The sequence below is a fragment of the Buteo buteo genome, chromosome 27 (assembly GCF_964188355.1).
Source record: "Buteo buteo chromosome 27, bButBut1.hap1.1, whole genome shotgun sequence".
NCBI lineage: Eukaryota > Metazoa > Chordata > Aves > Accipitriformes > Accipitridae > Buteo > Buteo buteo.
Genome location: NC_134197.1, coordinates 10143669 through 10168189, shown reverse-complemented (window position 1 = coordinate 10168189; position 24521 = coordinate 10143669). Strand labels below are relative to the sequence as shown.

Below are 24521 nucleotides of genomic sequence, written 5' to 3'. Positions count from 1 at the left end.
TTCAGGGACTGAAATTTCACTCCCAACAAGGTGAACTATGGTAGAGCATCTATTGATGCTGAATGTTTAATGTGCATTGCAGGAGTCCTTGGATAACGTGCCAGGTGAAGTGTTGCACCACTTAAATTAAGAAGTTTAATGAGATCATTTAACAGTGAATGTCATGTCAGTGCTTACCTGGCCACAAAGCTTGTATAAAGAATAAACATAATGAAACATTTGAACTATTTATAATTTACAGTAAATCACTGATCCTCAATCACCCAAGGGATCACCAAATCTTATTGCCAGCTAATGCTTGGTCTTAATAAAGGTCAAGTAAAATTATTAGCAGAAGCTTGGGGAGTGCTTCAGAATAGTAAGAAAATAGCGTGGCTTATTGTCGGAGCCAGGAATGCAGATACAACTACATTTTCAATTATGAGCAATCAGGTATAACAAAGGAGTTCAAAAGAAACCCAGTGAAACTACTTGTGTTTTGCTGTTTGGCACTATTTTAGGATAAAGGTTGCATAGCTGTATTTTCCATAAAAGCCTGTGTTGTGAAGACTCGGTCAAATGAGACCCATTCAATAGAGGTTTTGGTCTGCAGCTTGAATGAAATGTGTATCATAATACAAATAGCACCTGGGGAAGGGTGGCCACAGACTCCAGGAAGTAAATGGGATGATATGACTGGGACTGGTCCTTTAAACAGGTGACAATTTGGTGTAATTTATGGAGATCATCTTTGTCAGCCAGAACCACACTCAGAAATTCAGAAAAATGAGCTAGCAAAGAACTATTGACTGACCTGCTCTTGTGTCATTGTGTTGTCCTCTGATGGTCAAGGTAACGTTGTTAATGCTAAATAGCAATATTCATCTACCGATTTAAATGCTCCTTTAGAAACTTGAGGGATGCCCTTTGAAGTAGATGAACCTTTTTCTCAGGTCAATGTTTCCAGCCCAATCAGCCAGCAGCAGACAGGCAGTCTGACTCTCAGTCCTGCATTTCCTCCAGCAGACCCGCATTCCTGACTCTTTAGGACAGTTGTTAGCAAAGATAACCACCCAAAATCAACAGTTTTATTTGAACTCCTGCCAAATCCAAATGTGGTAGACAGCCTAGTAGTGATAAAGCTGTCCTTTTGCTCATCTGTCATCTTCACAGCTTTCATCTCTAATAACTACGTGGCTAGGTCCTGCACTGGGGCTATAGCGGGGATGCTGCCTTTTGATAGCAAGAAAGGAAACTGAAGACAAAATGGCTGTGAGAAAAATTAATTATTTGAAATCCTTCTCTTCTACGAACAGCCAGATGAAGTATTGGTTAATACAAAACCAAAGTGATGACTTCTGAATGAGGTCCCTGGGCAGCAAAGTGGTGAAAGAAAAGGCAGCAAAGAAAAGGTGGGAGTGGAGGGAATAGGTCTTCAGGTTTTCATTCTGGTGGCAGCTGGAAATAATTATAACCAACAGGTTTTAGAAAGAAGTTTAACCTTCGGGAAAAATGCATTAGCACTTTTTCAAGTTATTTTTCAGGTGCCAGAACTACCTGAGAGAACAGCAATTTCCTTGTGTGAACCACTGGCCCAGATTCATCCCATGCAAAACATGGGTGACTACCACTCTATATAAACTACATCAGGGATGATTTTTGCTCTGTCAAATTTACTGTGACCTGCCCAGATTTCACCTGGGCAGTTGACCAAATAACAGAACCTTTGAAGCAGGTTACTGGGAGAAAAAGGTGAGGGAATACAGTTTGCATGGAGTGAGTAAACCAGACTCGAGCTCTTCACCTGCTTTTACAAAACTCAGATTTTGCAATGTGCAGGCTTGAAATGCAGTATTGGAAATGCACGTACAGCACTCTAGCTTTGTGAGAAATGTCTGAGACCCAGTTGTGCCCTCATGATGGTTAGAAATCCCAAAGCCAGAAGGGCTGATGGAAGCTGTGTAATGGCAAATAGGATAGCCAAAAACATTGGCTCAAAAGGCAGTTCCACACTCTCTCTCTTTCTCTCTCTCTCGACTTCTCATCAGTTTGGCTCGACTTGATTTAACAATTCTGTGACTCACTGAGATTCAGACATCAGAGCTGTCTCTTACAGATATTTCCTTCCTGGCAGTACATAAGCTGGTGCTGGACATGAAAGCCTGTATAAAGGATACCGACTTTCCAGGGCTGAATCTGACCTTACACCCCATACAAAGCCACCTGTTGCAATCCTGCTCTGAAATGCAGGCGTTGCCCCTAGAATAATGTACCAGGCACTAGGCAAATAATACAGCATTCTTTAAAGTGCCCTTTTGAATGTTATCCTGAACTGAAGCACTGCACTGGGAGTACAGTGCAGGTAGCTTCTGCAGTACAACATCTGTTAAAATGCCAGCGCCCGAGGTTTTTATCTCAGTGTTGTCACTGACATTGTATGCAGTTTTGTTTGCTCAGAATATCTTTAGCTGGCAAGCCAGATGTCAATCCACTCTTAATGCTTCACAGGGAATCTTTTTTCCTGTTCAAAAAGGAACTTTATCAGTGTTTTTCTTGAATCTGCATTCTCTGAGAATTTCAGATGTGCTTCTTTCTTAAATCCCTCAAATAACCTTTTCTCCTCCTCTTTCCTGACTTTGCCAGCACATTTGCTTGAGATTTATATCTATTTTGAAGGTTATCTTTTTGGTTTGCTATCCCACTTCTCTGGTTTACTGTTAAATTACAAGTGGTTGGCAAAGCAGTGGTTTTGCGCATGGTCACAAATGGGTGGGGTGAAATGTTGAAATTATTGTGGCTTAAAACTTTTCTTTCCATCTGAGGTTAACAGTATTTTCTTCAACCTGGCAAATGTTAGTGACGGGAGACCCACCCTTTCTCTGTGAAGCCACAGCAGCTGAGGTTACTCTTTCTCCACCTCGCCTCCTGGGTTTAAGGCTATAAAACAGCTTTTGCTTTTGGAGAATTGTGACTTCTGCAGCTCTTAGTAACTTTTTTGGATATTTAGTACTTCTGAAATGTTCTCCATAGCAGCCTCAGTCTGGCAACAGAAATAAACACAGCCCAAATTGGAGACTGGTTTGGCTATCCAGGCATCTCTGCAGTGCATGCAGATTAAAGATGCATCAATAAAGCACATTTTTAGAATAGCGGTATTACTCAAAGTACCCTTGTACTTGGCAGCATGTTATCTTGTTGATTATGGTGCTAAACATTCAGCCCTTCATCTTTTCCTATATGAACTGAAGCATCTGGGCCAGCGTCTGAGACCACTCAGAGGACTGCCTGGCAGATGAAAGCCCCAGATGGCAAGCTTTACAGTTTGATGGGCATTGGAGCATCTGAGCACTTGCTGGGCTGCCTGGCTGGTATCTTCTTCTCTTCTGTCTTGGCTCGGGGGCTGCTCACAGGGAGGTTCTCCAGCGAAGAGCCAAAGGGTTTTCATCTGCTCGCCATTTGCTTTCTGGATGCAATTTATTTTTCACTTATTTATGACTGAGAAAACAGTCTATCTCCTAAAAGAGAGTTAAATATGAGTCTTCACGGGCTACCATGCAGCCTGATATATAAACAATATAACAGTACAAATGTTGTGATAATGTGCACCATAGGTTCCTAGGCAGCACAGTTATGTCTTTTGTCTTCAGGATGCTAGAATAATATTTAGAGTAGTATTTTTGTAAAGGTAACTGATGTGTTGGGGCTGAGGAAGGCATTGAGCAGTATGAGGGATCTTGCCAGCTCAGCTATTTCACCTTCAGAGCTCCAGAGCTATTTATGAAACCTGTTTTTCATTTACAGCTTGTCTTTCTGGACAAATAGTCTGGGATAGCCAAGTGAAAAAAAGGGGCCTTTGTGCAGAATGGCTCTTGTACTTTAAATCCATGGTTAGGCAATATTCCCCAGTAGCTGTCCCATACTGGCAAGCCCTTCCCATGGTACTCAGCTGCTCATTGCATTCCTGGACAAGAAGCTCCAGTGGGGTTTGAGAGTGTAGTGGGATGTTGGTTGTTAGGGAAATCTGAGGTGTGACTTTCTCTCCTGCGCGCTCTCCTGCAGCTTTTCTGTAAGTGGCTTTTACTCTGGATTTGTGAGGTGGGCAACAGAAGCTGCAGAGAAACAGGTCCTTGTGGTGTTTACCTGGGTTCTATGAGCAGAAACTCTTTAATCTCTGTTCAGCTGGGTTTTGGGGTAGTTTGGGGTTTTTTAGAAGGTTCAATAAAATCACTATCAAATTCCAAAAGCTAAAACTGCTTGAAAGAGGGAAACATTCCTATTATATAGCATTGCATTTTAAACGTGCTCTCCCTTTGTGACATCTCTGAATTCTCTCAGGAAATTAAAAATCTGTTGCAATTGCCATTAAGACACTTTTTTGTTTAGATTTCAGGATGCCACTTACAATAAAACAGCTGCAAAATAATATCTGGTGGCAGTTCAAAGTGAAGATGAAACCAGAACATGTGCTATTATACCTTTCCCAAGCCACTCTTAAATAGTTGTGAACAAAAAGGCCATTAAAGGGTGAGCAGAAACGTTGTTCTGATTCAGTCTTTTAGTGGTGATATTGAAATAGAAAGGAGAGGAATAGGTGAACTCCTTTTCTCCACAATAGGGCTAAAAATGTAAGAGTTGAGTGGTATTTGATGTTAAAGATTTTTCAACCAATTTATACGTAAATTCTGGTCTTGTCTTGATATTAAATTATGTACTTTGACTTTTATTCAGGATTACTGCATGTGAGTGAGTTGAAGGGCTGATTTGAATGAAATACTTTGCAATAGAGTTAAAGCTGCTTTGGAACAACAGATATTTTTTTTAAAAGCACTTCTGTATAAATAAAACGCAGTAGTAATCCACTGTTGTTACAGAGCAAGGGTGGCAGGAGTGTACAGTCCCAACTGCCTCTTCTCTTTACTCTGATCCTGTGGAAACTCCTTTTTCCGTAGAATCGCAAGGCAAGCTAAGAGCCAGCTGACTACCAGCTGCCTCACTCCCTCAGATTTATGGGGACCGCTGATGGGAAATACTGTATTAACTTGTACAGAGGCATCCAGCGTTGCTCTGTCTGCCTGCTGCTGTCACTCAGTGAAGTCCCCAAGACCACGCCATGTGCTGATGCTCCAGTCCACAGGCTCTGGGAGCTATGGCATGGAGAAGGGTGGTTGCAGGACAGAGGTGGGAAGCAGGAGGCTGAGGTCTTCCAGTGTGGTCCCTTATATGGGAATTGCTTAAGAGGCTCCTCCGCCTTCATTCTCTTCTGCAGGGAACAAACCCCACTTCATCAGTCTATAAACACTGCAGAGGAAGCCCGGCTCAGCTCTCAGACCTCTGTAGACCAAAAGCAATACCTTTGTGCATGTTCAGTGCTGAAGAGATTGGGTGGATCAGAAGACAGTAGGACACCTCTGTGCATGCTTTGTCCCTGGTGCCAACTAGTCAAAACTTTAGATCTTGAGATATTGTGAAAGCTTTGACCTGGTGGTGCAGAAATTCAGGACCTGCATTTTGCTATGCAATCCCAAGTAGAATTAGTGGTTACTTGGCTTTTACAGTTGCACCTTATTACAGTTGAATACTTCGTTTCTGCTTGTCCTGCACAGCACTATTCGTTGCAATGCATTTATATGATAATTCTGAATCTCTCTCTATATAAATAGTGGTGCTGAATACCATTAACTATGTTTGTGACTGCGCTTCTGTAGTTCCAGACTGATTGGAGGGAATGAGGCCCTAAATGGTTTGTTGTAGCACGCATTCTATTCTGCCACAGGCTGTTTAATTATATCCATCATTCAGCATTACTTGATGAACCAGGTGTAGGCACAAGCATCCCTAACCTTTCTTTCATCAGGATAACTGCACTCTTTGCCACATTAGGAACTGGTCTGGGGCCAAGTCTTCCAAATACAGAGTCAATCTCTGTTTAAAAGTTTGCTGCCCCGAAGTAATTTCTAGCAAGTAATCTTGCAACAATGCATTCTTGGGACAGCTGAAGACTAAAAGGGTCTATAAATCCAAATTGGTTATTTGTGTCACATTATGGCTTTAAATAATTGGAGCAGCCTTGGAGGATGTTTTAGCATTGACTCACATCATTGTATTCTGAAGATGGGATGTGCCATGCCAGTGAGGTACAAGGTAGCTGCCAGATGGTTTCTGTGGCAAAGGCTTGCAAGAATGATGGCTATGCATGCTCTGTGAGGGTCGATGTCATTGCTAAACCTTCATATAGGTTGTATTGTGTAGGCACCAAAACTGTTCCTGCAGGGGTCAAGTCACGTTGCTGGTGACAGCTACAGTACCTGAAGGCTGAAACACCCTGATCTTTCTTCTGTGTGTGAAACTGGTACATGTGGTGTGTCAAGAGATACCAGTGCTGGGTATCATCACGAAGGGCCTGGAGGACCTCCAGGTTTCTGAACCATTGCAACCCAGAAGGGGGGAGGCAGCCAGGATGTTGCTCCAGGTCATCTCCTGTCCACTAGGAGGTAAGGCTTGGCAGGGTCGGGAGATCAGCTGGTGACAGACTGCCTAACTTAAATTCACATGCCTTTTTTATAGTCTTTTCTTGAGTTGGAATGAACCACTGGTTCTCTTCTGATCTCGTGACTAAATAAGGCTGTGTTGGTTGCAGCTCTGTTGAGCACAGCAGTGAGTGGGAACACCAGCCTCCCACTCTCCCAATTGTCTTCTCATCAGCCCCAGTTACATCAGTAAATGGATCTATATGTTCCCTTTGCAGTCTTCTCGCTCAGACCTCTCTGCCAGATGTTTGTGCCCCTCATTCCAGCACTGCATTCTCCACTGACTTGCTCCGAAAGAATCCCAGTGAAGAGCAGGGCAGGTCATCAGCTGGCACAAATTGTCAAAATAAGATTATTGCTCAACCCAAATAAAGGTAACAAAATGTGACCTTCTGATGTTAAAACCAATTAAGTTTCCTTCCATCAACTCTCAGCTCATTATCCCTTTCACCCCCCAGGCCCTGTTCTTCCATCTTTTCAGGCTTGGTGCAGAATTAATGTTAAATCCCATTAGCCTGACCCCATTTTCCCTATTTTGCCTTCTGCTCCTTTGAATTGATGCACTCCGACAGGTTGATTCAGCAGCTCAGGGATCAAAGGGAGTGGCAGGCCCATGAGGAGCTTCGGGAAGGGCCTGGTTTACTCTAATTCACTTTACTTTTAAATGAGGTTTGTGAAAGGGCCTCAGCAGCAGTGTCTCACCGGGAGGACGAAGAGCTCTTGGCTGCATCCCTGGTGCAGAGAGCACCGCATGGCCCCTCTGCTAGTGGGGTCCCACTGTTCATTTCTTGGGATAACTCTAGTTAGGAGATTGAAGGCCATCATTAGATGAGTTTATATTCCCTCTTGCCTTTTCCTTGGAAAGTGTGGGATGGAAAAAAAAAAAAGTTTTTTTACCCAGATACATCTTTCCCACTGCATCAGAAGGACCATCTGCTCTCAGAACCACGTGAGACTATGTTGACCACTTTTTGTCTAGGTTTACACTGCAAATTAAACAGGGAGATGGCAAGACCCAACACCAATGTCGAGAGACTAAGCTATACATTGCAGCCTCTCAGAAGGGGCTTTCCTGCTCCCTTTTCCAGCAGTGGGACAGTGGTCTCAGGTTTCCTGCTGCTTGCAAGCTTAGCCTGAGCACTTTCCATTTCTTTATTGACATGAAGCGTTGGGTAGCCGCTGTGTTCTGTGGCAGCAGGGAATGTACCTGGTGCGCTTTGCAGAAGACGCTGGACCTTTGCATTTGGGAGCGCGCCTGCCATGCTTTCCCCTGCGCGGAGCTGGGAGGTGGCCCTGCAAAGAGGGGCTGTGGTGGGGTGGCTTCAGCGGTGAGCTGAGTGTGCGGCGAGGAACGTTTTCCGTCAAGTCCTGCGGTGAACTGCTCTTTGGTGTTTTGCCAGGCATGTGCTGATTTTGAAAGTGATATGGGCAAGATATGATTGAAAGGCTCTCGTTTCCTGATATGACAAATGGGTGAGGGTGGAGCAGTGGGGTGAATCCTGGCCCATGGGGAGCACACAATCAGAGCAAGAGCAAGTTAGGTTTCAGAAACTGAGAAATGACGAAAATTTAACATTTAAGCTGGAAAAGTGGCACCTTAACGACCGCATCCAGAAAAGCAAAGATTTCTCATGAGTCTTAGGTTGCAAGACTGTTGCAGCTGATTGAGGAACACACAGCCCACAATGATGGACTTTAAATCTGAGGTAGATCTGCTGGGTAGATCCATCCCTGGCACGCAGCCTGGCCTAGCCTGATACCTGGACACGTTACCCTTCTGCATGTGAAAACGAGGATCCTAGCCCCAGGGTGAGATGTCTCAGGAGGGGAGTGCTGTGCACACAGCTGCATTTCTTCACAGGTGCTGGAGGGTCTCCACTGGCAGGACAGCAGGGTCTCACCCCCAGACTGACAGACTCCACGATTTGCAGGCAAAGCTCTGCAATGATGAGCAGGGTGGAGAAGGCAGAGGTGTTAATACTGCTTGTTACTGAGTTTACTTCACATAAAACATTCTCAAGGTCTCTTTCTTCCCACTTTCTTGGAAGAAAGTGAGCATTTTTTATTATAATTACTCAGCCTAATGAGCAAGTCATTTTTCTTACTGACTTGTACAAATAAAATTTCAGATGGATGTGGGAATGTACAAATCAGATGAAGTGAACGGTTGCTTTAAATCTATGGCCATATTTAATTTTAATTTCTTCTCTTCTACACAAAACTCTTGGTAATTTAATTTTAGAGATGCTGAAAAAATGCTGAATATAAAATATGCCATGTAAAATATACACGGTATAAACAAACAAAGATCCCATTCAGCCCCATATCTAGGTTTTTTTCTTTTAACCAAAGTCTCACTAATTTGAGTGATGGACTTGATCATTTCTGCAGCTCACTCGCTTATTTAATCAGTGATTATTGTTTTTGTCAAAATGGGATGTATCGTGTAGGCAGATGAGGTTCTACATGAATATGCAATGGCAGACAAACACTGAAAAAATGGAAAGCAGGGAGCATCGTTCTGTACTAAATAAAATCCCAGTGCTTTGATAAACCTAAAAATCTATCATGTTTAGTTTTAATAATTAAATAACCCTGGGTATTAGCAGCTGGTTAGGCAAGTATTTCAGTACTGTTTGGGGTTTTTTAGATGCTTTTCAGCAAATATATTAAGTGGGCTCAGGGTTTTTTTGAGATAGGATAGCCATGTCTGTCTTAACTCTTTGTAGTGCTGCATCCTTACAAATGATACCCTAGCATCGGCAGGAGAATGGGTCATGTTTTGGTCCATCAAGAGTTCGTGTGTTAGCTTGTTAAATGTGGTAGTTTTCTATATTGATTTCTGTATCGATGCAGTTGATTAGTAATGGAATAGCTTGTTATTGTAATAATAGGTAAAGGCAACTTGTGCAAAGTAAGTTATTTGGCAAATACATTTCAGCAGCTGTTAGAAGTCATGTAGTAACTGACAGCAATTACATTTTCTGCCAGTCTGACACATTAATGAATGGGCCTTATGGAAAAACAAGGTTGCTCAGGAACTCTTCTTATGGAGAATTACCTACTACGAAATGCGTAAGCAAGGAAAAACAGAGCAGATCTCAGAGTGATAGGAAGACAGTGCTAATTTTTGTCTATTAACGTGCTAACAACATATCTTCACAGCCTGATCAGTCTAGCCTCTAAACTGGGAAACACCACAAAACTTTTGTTACAATTTCCCATAGCCCATTCCAAGAACGCAGAGCCAGGTTTATGGTCTGGCTTACGCTAGCGTAAACTGAGTGCACTGCACTGATTTTGAAGCATTGAGGATATGAAAACAGAATGAAATGCAGCCTTTTGCATAGGGCTTTATCAGCTGGAAAGAAGATAGAAAAAAATATTTTTTCATTGATTAAAGGAATTGAAAAAGGGAACTTACGTCACTGTTGAGAGTACTAAGAATGTTAGTATTTTAAGGAACAAAATAATGGTTGATTTATATACTGCTTTCTTCCAACATGTACCTGGTAGAATAATGGGCAGAAAGTGCATTTACCAATGTTTCTGTCATTCCACAAGTTATTTTTTCTGGTGGGAGAAAACCCTTATTGTCATAAAAGTTGTTAAATAGGAATACGCTGAAAGGAGAGAAAATAACACCCAAGATGTTGGGGGTGTTTTCCTTGTGGGGTTAAAATTAAGTAAATAACATCATTAAATTTAGACATTCTGGGCATGAATCCTCTTTAAACATGCATCTTAATGTAAATAGCAACGTGGCTTAAAGCTGTGTAGCTAACCTGTTCAGGTACACTGCTGCTTCCTGCTCATTGTCTATCAAAATGATCATTTATGTCAACACTCAACTTCCTTATAGATGGAAATGTAAAATATGATAGACCTTTGACAGTGTAATATTAAAATAGCCTTTCTGCACTGAATTTTCAGCGGATAGTGTGTGTTCATTAGCTTAGCATGTGTTCCATTAGCTTTGCACTCTGCATTCAATCACTTCATACAGTCTTAATAGAAAAAGGTTAAAAACATTCAGACTTGGACTCATTGATGTCAGCCACCTGACTGGTGCAGTTTTATCATGAAAATCGCAATTCTTTCCATTTATTCTAACCACAGCTACCTTGGAAAATTGCTGACTAAAGTGTCAATGGCAGCTATTAGTGGAAGGTCAGCTAGAGTGGGTAGGAACATTGGCCTCATCGTACTTTGTCTGAACCCATCTGGCTGCGTGTGACAAGTTATCCATGAAGTTCTTCACAATGTGTGCAAGCTCACCTGCCCCTGCTTGCACTGATACTTCTCCTCCCTTTGTACCATTAATATGGGAAGAATTAATTTTGGACCAGAGCAATGACTGTTGTTGGCTTGTCTTCTGAAAGTCTGCCATGTGGCGTGGAGAGTAAATATGGACAGGAACAAGTAATTGATTGTGCTGCTCAGGGGAGAGCAGAATTGAGCTGAGCAGCGTTACTGCCAAGGATCCTGGTCCGGCTCTGGAGCGGCAGCTGTGCCCCTCCATGGGCCCCCCCTCGGGCCAGAGCCAGCACCCCCACTCTACCGCTGGAGGATGCTGCATCCTATCTGCAAAGGCAGAAGAGACCCAAAACAGATACGTGGCTTATCCCTTACATGCCTGTTAACCACAGCAGGGGTGATAATATTTAACCGTTGGGTCTACCAGAGAACAAAAATTAAAGCAGAAGGTTGTATGGTAGGCAATTTTTTTCAGTTTGCACATTTGTGTTGGTGGGATCAAAAGCCAAAAAAGTCTGGAAACAAACTATAAATGTGTTAGAGCCAAGATAAACAGACTAAAATATGGCTAGACAAATTGCTCTACTCCAGGCAGACAGAGACTGAAGTGGGGAGCAGGCAAACATGGCAGCTCTCTCTCTTAAATAGCTTTCACAACTTAATTCTCTTTTTTTTAATGCCTATGAACAGAAACTTCTGCTTGTGAACATGAAATGCACCAATGCCAGAATGAAATCTGCTTACTCAAGATTGGCACCTTAGTTTAGGAGAGCCAACTCATGTTTGGAGCTGAGATAATGCTGAGTAAGCATCGAAACTTAGGGTTACTTATCCAAAAATGCTAAGCATTTTGGATCAGGCTATAATTTGAAGTGTCTAAACCCCATATTGCTGTATTTTCTCTTCACCAGTCTGCATTATTGTAATTTCCAAATACGAATAATGGGAATGCCAGCAAGGCTTGATAAACAGTTTTTGCCAGCACTGATAAAAATGAGCTTTCTTCCATACCTGCAGTTCAACTGAACTGACATATCTTGTGAATGCAGTGGGAAAGGAATTTTGCTTTACTACAATATATACCTTTAACAAGTTTTCTAGCTCTTATCTAAGTTAGACACACGTCTCTGCCTTTACTTAAAAATATTTGTTGGAAATACACAATTATAGGCATTTTTAGCAAAGGCTATCTGTCAAGCACTCAAGCTCTGGGCTAGCAAGATGAAAAAAAAAGATACTAGTAGTGATGTGCTGAGCATTCATAAACTGAAGTAGAGAAATAAATAGAAAATTGTTTCACGTATCAGGGTGAAACAATTCCTTCCTTTCTAGCAAAATGCCTCAGAGTTGAATGCATCAACACCAGGTTATTTAGGGAATAATTCATCCTGTGTGTAACTGATTTTCTTTGATTATTTTCATGTGTACCAGGTTCTGTGCAGTTGCATATTTGGAAGGAGCTTTGGAAGCTTTTGTTATTCAAGTGTTTCTTCAGTGCATTCATTGTTGATAGTATACATATAATCTAGGCTTAGCGATTGCATAAAATTAAGAGTAATGAAAGGAAAACTACTTCAAATAATGCATTTCATAATTTTGTGGTAAAATACATAGGTTGCTTTAAAATTGGGAAAAAAAGAGCTGCATATGACACAGTATTACGGGATAGCGTTCTTATTTCTTCACGTTTTATTGCAGCAGTAGAGATGCTCAGAAAATGTCATTGTCACAGACAGTTGAGTTCCTAAAATCAGTTCAGAGGTACTCCTGGGACTGAAGGGATTTTTTTAAAAATGTTTCGTAATTATCAATGGGTTAAATCTCAAACCATCGGTGAGTTGTGTGATATGTCTGTGGTAGAGATGGGCAAACTGGGATGCAACTGGATTGACCTCCCTGCAAAAGTCTCCTTAATAAGTGTACCTGTGCACCTAAGAGGTCTAAGATTAGTTAAAGGACAGCTCTCGGCTCTTAATTTTGTGTGTAATCATTATGCATGCTGCTTCCTAACATACGGAGATGTAGACCCTTAGCCATAAAGTAATTTATGAGAATATAGTGTGAAAGTCGTATCGTTTCAGAAGAGCTACAAGTGTGCTACAGTTAAGCAGATGCTGTTAAGTGCTTTACCAGATCAGAGACACAGTGATTGCGCCATAGTATGGTGTGTTTGATAAGATTCTGGATAATTTAAATGCTCGTGTTGAAATTGCACTATAAAATAATTGGAAATTGAGTAGATTACTTTATGCCTAGCAAATAGCTAAAGAAAGTAAAAAGCAACAAGTCAGAAAGTTTTAATGAGTGCATATGGTGAGTATTTTATTATCATAAAAGCTGTAGGGTTTATTAGCTGATACAGGGCTGGAGTTTTTCATTAGCCAAAGGCATTTCAGGGTTTCATGGGATATGGCTGGAAAACATTCCAAACAAATGAATATTCTATTTTAAAAGAATAATGAGACGTTGAGGGTTTTTATAAACTCTGAAGTTTGCTAAACCAATATCTCTAATTAGATGAAGAAACTCTCTGTAGAGGCTTTGCATCAACGGCTGTGCACATAGCAAATGTTTTAAGCATTTACATATCAAATACTCCTGGCAGTGTTTTGGCTGCAGTCCAGAGCTGTAGATAGTTTTAATCACATTTGTTCATTAATCCTTGGTGGAATTCTCTTATATGGTCTCTTTAGGATTTTCATTTAAGCGTGTGCTGCTGCCTGTCAGTAGTGGGCTTATTTATTTATTTTATAAATGCCATCTGAAGCCTTGAATTTATAGAAAATAGGTTGTGGAGTGGCTCAGGAAGCAAACGATGGAGTATATTCTTTTTCTCTCAGTAGATCTCCTTTGTACCCAAGCATTTATGTGCTCTCACTAGAAAGAGGTTTATTCAGCAGTGTGACATTTAAAGAAGACTTTCACTCTTTTGTGACTATGTTAGTTCTTTTCTTTTCCACAGGAAACAGACAATGGTTGAATGGGAAGCAGTAATTGAAAGTACAGCAAAGATTATTGTATTGCTAATAAAATGTCTTGAGAGTCATACAACACTGGCAGAGCTGCACTGAGAGTAGCTGCATCCCGTGTGATGACTGATCAGTGCCTGGAGCATCAAAATGCAGAAAGCTAATGCTTTGAAATACACGGGTGCGACTTCCCAGCCCAGACGACAGCGCTGTTGCTGGAGCAGAACTCTAATCTCTCAAGTACTCGAGCGAGCCGAGCTGCTAAGGCAATAGTTTTCTTCCATTATCTTGTTCCTCTGTTAAACCTGACTTGAAAGACAAAACAAACCATTTAAGACAACACTGTTGTAAAAGCAGAGGTATTAACAGTCACCTAGAGCTTTCCACATGCAGTTGGCCTCTGAAATCGTATCTGTCGTTCTCATTTTTATGGTATGTTTTATGAATGACTGCTGTTACGGGAATTGGCTTCTCTGAAAAATGCCTGCCATGCTAATATTTGTTCTGTGATAGATAGTGAGGGCTAAATATAGCCTTCCCCTTTCTTTGCATTTTTACGTGGCATAGTCTTTTTTTTCTTGCTACAGCCAGGGTCAGGCTCCTCTGAGCCTCCCCTTGCACTAAACTGCCTTCGGGGAGAGAGGCGGAGTTGGGAGCGTGAGAGGGTCAGGCTGCAAATCCAGGGTCCGAAAGCTGAACCCCGCAGGGAGAGGTTTTTCTGTATTGTTGTGCTGCATTTGTGCGGTTGATGATCTTGCTGTAAGCATGTCCTTCAGGAAGAGGTCTGGTAGGTTTTTGCTTTTTTCTGCTGAATCATTCCACTGTTGTATCCCTTTGTTAGGTTACCCATGCACACACCCCCACACGTGTGCTAGCTGGCATGGTGGAAGGGCCAGTATGGATCAGGGTCCCTTACTGGAGTAGGAAGATCCCACCCAGCTTTACTGCCAAGTGCTGCCGTGTCCCCAGCAGATGCGGGAGCGAAGCTTTCAGGGCGCGCTGGACGCCATACAGGTGTACGTGGGAATTTGCAATAACTCTTCCTCCTTCCTCCCCACCTCCTCTGCGCCTCGCAGTGATGCAAGGCTGCTGGCAGCTGCAGGAGCTGGTGAGCCGGTCTGAGCACATGCGCTTCTTGCGTAAGTGGGAGAGGGCAGCAGGGTGGGATAGCCTCAGGCTGGGAATAGTTGGAGAAGGAACTCTCCTGCCACAGTGGTCTTGGCAGCGATGGCATGTGCTAATACTTTACGATAATGTGTTAAGTAAGATTAAATTAATCATTTATTGAAATCAATGAGCTTAATCATAATTATTAGAATTTATTGAGAAGAAGGTAGCAAAATCGAAAGCACTCAGCTCTTCCAGGCTCTTGTGTGCACATCTGCATGTTTAACTGTGGAGTAATATCATGCTTAAGTCTGAGTAGATGAGTTTGCCCCATAATTCCAGTTTTCTTCTCTGAAGTCTTTTTCTTCTCTAGGAACCTTCTAGAAATAGTTTCTTGGCCAAGAGCCGCTGGGGGTGCCGTATATCTGGGCTCTGTCGGGCTGTGCCCTCCTCGCACAGTCACAGTGATCCTGGGAAAGGAAACTGTGGAGAGGAGTCAGGCGGGTACGGCTGGAAATACCAAAGCTTTGGGCACTGAGAGAACTTGTAACAGTTTTGACTTCTCTCTTCTGACTATATATTTGCCTTCATCATCCTTGCTTCAGAGGCCTTTCATGGCTGCTTCAAACCGCATTAGCCTCCTTGCCCTACTCTCCCAAACGCTCCCCTTTATGTTTGTTACTCTGTTTTTTTGTCTGTTCAGCTGCTTTCATGATAGTCGCCTACCTCTCCAGCACCCCATACCGTGCTAGAACTACCGCTGTGTTTGCTGACACCACTGTTCACCATTCACCACGGCAAGGGCTAACCCCCTCCCTGCACTCACGTCCCTCTTTGTTGCACCTATAGGGTCTTGTGCAGCAGCTAGCAGGCTTGCCTTTAGATAATGCTAAATTAATCACGATTAATAATTTTACTCATTTTCAGTGTGCTGTCTCCTCACAAGTGGGTATGTTGTTCTGTACTAACCTAGACTGTTTAAATTGCACCGAAAGCAAGCGTATGGCCCAGTGTGGAGGTGTGCATCAGTGTCTGGTGAGACCTGCTGCCTGAATTCAGGAGCTGCCCTCAGAGCCCAGGTGTCACAGCACAATGTCCTCACAGTCACTGCAGTGCAGCTGTTTCAGTTCAGCACTTCAGTATTGTTCTTCTAGGGAATACAGCCTTTTTCTATGCAAAATGTGGTAAACATCTGAAAAAAATCCCAGAGCTGTGGCTGCAGAATCATTGTCAGCAATGCTGTAGGTGCCGGTGTGTGCTTATTTGCAAAGACTCCCAGGTTCGCTGGTGGCTGGTCACTGCAGCTGACAACTATTATGCACTTACCTAATGGTGGCAGGATGGTTTGCTGGGGGAAAGCTGGGCAACCTGTAGAAGCTCTGATCCTGCTGTTGCCTGTTGTGTGTCAGTAGGCAGGGTAACAAAAAGTTCCTTTTGCCCCATGTATGTAGCAATAAAAAAGGTGCTAATATTTTTTTTACTTGTCAGATCAGAAAATGCATAAGAAAAAAACTCTTCCACACATTAAGATTACAACAGTGACACAAGTACTAAAGGCAAAAATCGCATTCAAATCCGGTAAGTGCTTGGGGAGAGAAACTGCTAAGAGGCCAAGATATTGTTGCTTCCAGCAGGCTTTGCCCTTTACTTCTGGAGAATTGTCGAACCAGGACTGAGCGGGTCTGTTCTAAACAATTTTAAAGCCACATTTTAATTGTCTTGCTCTAGCCTTTCATATTCCAGCATTGTAATTTAAAAGTAACCACTTCTGTGATTAAAGTGAGTTACAGCTGCCTGGAAGGGGTAGCAGAATCCACTTCTCAGTGCTGATGCTTGCATGTAAGAGCAGGCATACAGGAAAAGAGAAGAAAAGAAAATAATGCCAGAAGATAATGATTTAAAATGGAATGTAGTCTGGGTTCAGCTTAACAGCTGTCCCTAGTCCATGCTTGTGCACGTAATTCAGGATAAGTTCATGACAGACTTTTAAGTTTCGACAATGTGGGGTATTCCTGGTGAATGAAATGCTGAGAATGACCTGGCAAGAGCTGGTGCAGTAAAAGCCATCCTTTCCCAGGCACTGCTAATGAAGCAGGGCTGAAGAGAATGAAGTTGCTTATAGAAGTCTAAAGCTCAGCGAGACCATAGGAGAGATTTCCATGGATTTCATTAGATTTTGTCTCAAATCTTGAGCCAGTAACAAAACAATTCTCCAGTACGAGAGCTGCTTTCCAAGCAGAAACACTGTATATAGGCATGATGTCTAAAAATATTTATTTAGCCTTACCTTTCTGATAGATCAGAAATTAAGTGACTAGGAGACAGAGAGATGATCTATACTTTGTATGCAGATACACTGCAGCCCCTAGCGCTTTTCATGAAGTCTGAAACAAAATTGCACAGTCTGGTCCTTGATAAAGGAAATAGTTTATAAACCCGCTCCAGGGATTTACCTGAAATGAGGACATTTTTTGAAGACCTCACTGGTGAGTTCACTTGAAGCAGATGGCAAGCTGAACCTTCCTACCTGTGACCTCGGCTGCTGAAGCAGAAGAGAAACCAAAAGAGATTTTTGGCAGCGCTGCCTCTGCCACAGCATCGTTGTGGGTGAGCTCTGGAGTTGGGGCTGGGTTTCAGTTAAGTTGGTGGCTTCTTGGGTTGCGGCAGTCTGTGATCCCCAGGAAGTTTTTCTTACTGTCACTGCTCCCTGTTTTAATCAGTAGGGTCTCGTCTGCCTGCAGAGCCACAGCCTGCTCTGTGCCTGGACAGCCCCGAGGTTCCCAGTCCAGGCTGTGGGGAGGAAGCCCCAGGGTCTACACTGGGACAGGCAGACCAACACTAGCATCTCTGAAATACCCCTCTGGAGAGGGGCACTGGGCTCTCGCCACGCAGGGGGCAGCCCCTGCAATACCAAAACAGCAGAGTGCAAACCCAGAATCCAACAGAGCACTTGTTCTTTGCTTCATCTGATTCCTACACAGAATCAAACTATCTTGTTTCCGTACCTGTGTGCTGCCAAAAGTTTCTGAACTTTTGATCTAACTTAGCCAAATTGTTGTGCAATTGTGTGAGTTTTGACTATATGAATAGTCCCATTGAAGTGACTGCTGTTCCTTACATCCTTCAAGTCACCCATGCGTTAAAGTACCTTGCTGAATCAAGGACATTTATATTGGCCTTCACTACCTTCCAAAAGTAACAATTGCTTGTTTTCCTTTTCTCAGATTCTCCAAAGACTTTCTTAATCTATTTTCACAGCTGTAAACTAAGGGGATCTCTGCTCTTTGCTTAGTTTAGTCACCAGGACTTGGAGGGTTTGCTTAAAACCAGCAAGCCCAGCACTGCCTTTTGTTCTCTGCAGTGTTCAGCCATGGTTGTGCAAGGGACACACTCATACCGCTTCCTGGGCAGACCTGCCAGCATGTTCAGACAATACAAACAGAAAGTCAGTGTTTCTCTTTCCAGTTTTCCATTTCGGTCCCTGGTGTATATGCCATATTCTGAAATTATTGCAATGCTCAGCATGTATATGTGCTTACTGAGTGCCTGGTTAGCCTGGTTGTGCCCTGGGACACCTCAGTCCCAGGCCAGGGGTTCCTCATGAGTAAACATTGGTAGCAGACCTTGCTTTGTTTTGGCAATATCTTCCAAGTTCCCTTCTTACTATAGGACTCACTTTTCTCTTCCTGAGACCTCTAACTCTAATCTTGACCCTAACCCCGGGCTGAGTCCCAGTCCAGGGGCTCAGCCACATCCCCAGGTTGAGCAGTGCTGAGGGTTGAGTCACGGGCAGCCTTGGAGCTGCTTTCACAGCCTCCAGAGCCCCCCGCCTGCCCGGCCGAGTGCCCGTCCTCTGAGCCCGACCCTGTGGGAGGCTTGGCTGAGTTTTGCTGTGCGGCATCTCAGCAGGCAGACATGGAGCACGGCTCCTGCTACCTCTATCCACCCTTGCTGCATGAGGGAAGCAGCAGGACCTTATTGAGGTGACCTCAGTAAAGTTCTGGTGGAGATGGACCCCCCGTCCCAGCTAGCAGACCTGCCCTTACTTAACACCAAATCTACATCAGTGAAGTCAAAAATGCTTTGTTTGCCCATCAGTCTTCTTCACTTGTCATCTTCTCATGGAAGGCTTCCCACACGCACAAGCTTTCTCCACACTTTGCGTTCACTGGAGGATTAGTTTCCCATTTCTCTCTGCATGCTGCACACCTGAAAACTGCACATTTTCTCTCAGCCTCTCTATTCTTACATCGTCCTCGCTCCCTGCTAACAGCACAGGTAACCAGCTGACTAATCCTTCTCCCTGGTGCCTTACCGTCCGAGTGAGTTTAATAACAAAAGGAAATAAAGGTGGAAGCTGTGTGGATGCATCCATCAGCTCCAGTCTCATGCACCAACTGTGGAAAGGCTTTTTCCTCTATCTGTATTCATGCTGTGTTGCACACTGGGGAAACTGATAGGAATGTAATATGTATATTAGTGTGTTTTAATCAGTAGCGTGAACTACTCTCCCTATCCCCGTGACTTTTTTATTTCCTTCTTGGGAAGGAAATACTAGAAATATGTTGCACTTGTTACTTTCTGTTATACCGTGATGGTTAGTGAAAGATTTTGTGCCAGATTTATGCTCAGTGAATTATCCCTGAAATTTGTGGAGCTATAGCAGAATTTAATTTGGCAGTGTGGAGTTGATGTTGCTCCCAGTGATGTCTTCAGCTGAAAATCTCAGCTTTCCATTGCCTTACTTAGAGAAAAAATAGGCCCATGTCTGTAGTATTTCTCAGAAGGAGTGCCAGAGGCACTGCGATGGTGTAGAGACTCTGCTGCAGCCATACGTGAAGAAGTGTGGTAGCAATCTGTGCCAGAGGCATTTAGGAAATACACCCCTGAAGGCAAAGTTTTCTGAAAGGTGAGGAGGATTTTAGCAACTGCATTAGCATCTATGGCATGTTCAATACCTTTGATTTTCTTTTTAATGTCATGTGGTGGAATAATTTGGAGGTGATGTGCAGCATCCTCATGATACTGGGGCCAGAAGAAGCAGTTTGAATGAAAGCTTAATAGAAATTCAGTGTGCTCCCATGCTGAGCAGAGAATTGGTTGACCGCATAAATCTAAATGTCAAATAACTGGAAAGTTTTACCAAATGGAAATGTGATGTTTTATTTCCATGTTGTCAACACGTGAAAAGAAGCATACTTAATTGACAAAGAGTAAAACTCTGTATAAGTTCTTTTTAAAAAAAATGTTAAAAGTTGGGCCAAGATGCCACCAGTGTTTTCAAGAAGTGGGAAAATGTCAATTGCTAATTATTTTGAGAACTAAACATCATGTGGGCATTTATAAGCATTATCTAAAAAGTGAGAAGTATCGAAAAGTTAGTATGGCAACCCCAAGTCCAATTACACTTGGTAGAGCACTGCTGAATAGCGAAATACAGGTTGGTGAGCGATCTAGAAATGATGATGTTTTATTGAGTGGTGTGGATTGTTACTTTGGTTGATTTGATTTTTATCCTGTAAGGAAATTAAAGCTCAAGCACTTCCAAACTTGGTTATATTTCTAAAGATCATCTTTGCATGCCAGCTTTTGCCTAGAAACTCACCCGAAGATGTCAGCCATTGAAACCATTTCATGTGGAAGCATTGCTAAGTAAATTCACTAAATGCCTATTCATCCCAGTAAGATGGAGAATCACTGGAGCAGCAAATGTGAAAATCTGCACAGCTTACTCTACAGAAAGCAGTTTTCTGAGGTTGCCAAATTGAGATGCAGAGTCTGACCCTGGGAGGTATTACAGCTCACATGAGTGAGCATAGAAGGAGGGTCTCAGGCTCCTACAGCCTGGTTGTTCAGGCTGGTTGATAGGCAGATGTTTCATTTGGTCCAGGTAAAATCAATGAGATTATGAAGATAGTTTACTAGGCTGATAACATTTCCAAGTTGCTGCAGCCTGACCCCAGAAGTTAAATGCATTTTATACACGACTCTTAACTTTGTTTTCTGTGGCTTATAATAATGAAATGTTTTCAAGATACAGTACTATTGACAGCTGTTTTATCTTTAGGTTTTCTGCCATCAAGTCCATTACAGACCATTGCTTAAAGGGTGTTGTATCTATGATGTTGTGGGTTTGAATGCAACTCGGGAGATGAATATCTTTTTAATGTGATTTATTCAGTTTTCCTAAATATGCTGACCTAGATAAATAGAGAATGTTTTTGCTCCATTGTTAAAGAAATAACAGACCACAAAAGCTGTCAAGCGTAAATACATTCTTGGACATGTCAGCTGAAATTTTGAAAATACTGGTGTCAGATTGCCAGTCATACTAATTGGAATTAACCTTCTAAATTCCTTTGTTCCTATTAATTATATCGGCATTTTGACATCCAAATTCTCTTGCTTTATGCATTCCAGCCATGGCCTGTTCTCTATTACAAGGATGAAAACAAATAAAATGCCAATAGATACTTAACCAAATTCCCTAGGAAAGGTCTGGCAAAGCATGTAAAATGGGACTATCAATGCAGTCATCTCACAGCAGGATTTTCAGACTTAAAAAGTGCTGAGCAGTATTACTTAGTATATACTCTGTTACAATGCTTAAAACATCTGCCACAAGTTGATAGGAAATTCGTTAAGATGTAATAAAGCTGTGCTTCTTTCCAAGTACGCTTTCCTGATTAGGGGGAGGCAGTGAAGTTTAGCAGCAGGATGGACATTTTTTCAGCAACTGCCTCCTTCAAAGAGACTGTGGATGGTCCCCAAAAGAGAACAATAAGTATGTAAATGAGAACAATAAGTATATAAATTACTCTAGACATAGTAGTTTTTGCAGTGTAATTTGTGAATCTTTTGTTCTTTCTCTTGCAGGACAAATGACCAGCTAGTAGCATTCCTGTCCAGATATCGTGATATGAACTTCTTGAAATCACACGGGAGGGACAACGCAAGGTAAGCTGGCCCATTCCTCAGCTTATTTTAACCATGGCACTGAGAGCTTTTGCATAGTGATGGTTTTCCAGCCTTATCTGAGTAAAGAAATCCCTAGTCCAGGTAAGAGAAGTGAATGAGGACGAAATCCTCTCCTGAGGACAGTTTTTTATTGGTCTGGAATGGCTCCTCCCCAGAGCCAGTTTGCAAAGATGCTTTTGTGAGGAGGGAGACATTAAGCAGACTGATGCTTGTTCCCTCCTTGGGGCTTGGCACAGATCGATGTTTTGGGAGCAAGTGGTAATTGCCCCACGTAACAGCACTTCCCTGCCCCAGTCGGTACCAGCCACACTGGTGACCAAGACCTACGCTAGCTGGGGTCTGCAGCAAAGCCTTAGGTAAGCAGAGCATCTCTGCCAGGTGTGGGAGCCTGTACCAGCCTGCACATGCTAGTGAGGGCGAGGATGGTGGCTGGAGGGTTATCATGATCTGCTCCAGTTTTGAAGTCCTTAGATCACTGTCCCTCTTCATCCACCTTGCACAGGTCTTGGCGAGAAAAGAATGTGCTGTTTCCCACAACGCATCAGTAATACTTAACAGCTTTGTGGTTTGGGGGAGCAGCAGTGACCAAACACCATGTTTCCAAAGATTTAAACAACCTCTGCAGGTGGAAGATCTTTCCCATCTGATTGCAGTAGTCCTCTTTTCCTCGTTATTGCTAGTTTTGTACTGTAACAGCAGTCTTGCAACAGTTCCAGCAACTCCATGTGCTGAGTCCCAGTGGCTTTGCACCTAAAAGTATTGTTTTATTCTGCTTGGGTCACCAGATCATCTCTTTATTCTGTAAAATGTCAAGCGTACTGTAAGGCTGGGTTTAGATAGTGTACATAGAGAATGTGACACACTGAGTCACATGTTCAGCGCAGTGGGTGGGTAGAATAATTCACAGGTCTCTCACTTCTTGGCTGCTCCTGCTCATGTCACTAGATTTATCAATTCTGTCATGTTACTGTTTAATGAAGTCCTCATGAGCATTCATCTTGTGCATGCAGAAATTCTATAGCAGGTAGTAAAAAATAATACTGTGAGGAATAATATTGAAATCCAAGTCAACAGTTTTCACAGGAGAGTCTCTCTGGTTTGGGAAATGCAGAGTGTCAGAGTGATTGGCAGGCTCAGGTCTAGCTGGCAATAGTGATCGACAGCAGCCTTGAAGTAGAAAAGGGAAGAGAAACGGCCAGGGAAAAGCAGTTGGTCTCTTATGCCTTTTCGCTCCTCTGGTGTGCCTGATTCTTCTCAAATTCCCTGAGCTGGCTAAGGAAAATAACTAATGAATCATGATATGCCTGCATCAAGCTGGTTCGAACATGCCAACCTCAGCTGGGTTAGAAGAATTTAGATCAATTAAACATACTAATCTGGTATTAATTTAATAATAAAATGAGCTAATGTGCCACTTGTACTCCTCTCACAGGAATAACAACCCATTTATTAGTTCAGTGGTTCCCTTTGACTATATAAACAACTAAATACCTTTTAGCCTGTTACAACATGTCGCCGTGCTTTATTTTTTCTCCTGGATTTCTACCATAAATCCTCTGTGCATCAGGGAGCATAATGTGGGACACGAGTGCAGATTTGCCGTCCCTGTCTGCCGTGGTTGTGTAGTCCCTGAGTCCCGTAAGTGCTCCCACTGCTGACCACTGGATGAATGGATCCTTTCACATCATCCCTGGGCAGCTCCCCAAAATTTCTATCAGGGAGATAGAGTGGCTCCCCTCCTCCTGCGTAGCCCAGATAACTGTAGAAACAGGACTCAAGCCAGCAGCTGGGGAAGCCTCTGAGTGATATTGGCATTGGTAAAAATTAATTCCATTGGTATCAAAAGCTGATCAAAAAGCAGTTAGCCATCTGTTTGTGTTGCGGGTGAATTTCCAGCTCTACATCCACCTGTTGAGAGAGAAATTGTATCTGATGTGAAGTCTTGTCTAAACGGGTAAACGTACCGTCTGCGCTGCCCATTTGACGCGCAATTTCCAATTGACTTTCATTTTATGCCCAAGAGGTGTAAGCTGTGGTCATGCTGGTGAGGTTTATCCCTGTAGTTAGAATGGGGAAATCCTCTGGGCTGAAATACCTTGTATAAGCACGGGCAGGTGAGGTGAGGCCGAAGGCCCATCTAGGCTGCCGTCCCGTGTCCTGCTGCCTACAGCCGATGTCCCCAGAGAAGCAGAAGAGGAGGTGGGTGGTGGTGTTTCCTTACAATATTCTCCCAGCCTCCTGTGACCTTTGCTTCGGGAATTTCCACGGTCAAACTTGGTGACTGGCTCATTTAAGAGTAAGGGATGATGATTTTTTTCTGTTGATTTTTCCAGTTACTTTTTAAATTTTGCCATTTGCTTTGCCTTATCACAACCCTGTGGAAAAGAAATAACTCATGGGGGGAATGGTATGGCCAAGAGCTTAGCAAGGTCTAGAAGAGAAGGAACACCCTCAAGGTTTGGCAACAAAAATTTTTAAAAAAAAAAGTTTACAGCTTTTGGAAAGGATTTGGGACACAGGCCTGTCTCCAAGTTATTGGGCAATAGGAAAAAAACTCCCTTGGGACATCCTATCTCAAAACAAACTGGAACAGGATTTTTTATTTAAAATAGCTAGTTGAAGCCATGATAAGGGAGAGGACACTGGACTGACTAGACTGACTGCCACCCCATGTACAACAATAATTTTGCTGTTCCAAGGTGTT

At 42.8% G+C, this 24521-nt stretch overlaps 1 protein-coding gene across 3 annotated transcripts in view; it reads left to right on the top strand.

Annotated features, from left to right (window-relative positions):
• XYLT1 (xylosyltransferase 1) overlaps positions 1 to 24521 on the top strand; it is a 204608-nt gene that overhangs the window by 145880 nt on the left and 34207 nt on the right. For all 3 annotated transcript variants that reach the window (XM_075058584.1, XM_075058582.1, XM_075058583.1), the window contains one exon: positions 21716 to 21796. In XM_075058584.1, coding sequence (XP_074914685.1) covers positions 21716 to 21796 — 81 coding nt within the window. The remainder of the gene's footprint in view (positions 1 to 21715; positions 21797 to 24521) is intronic.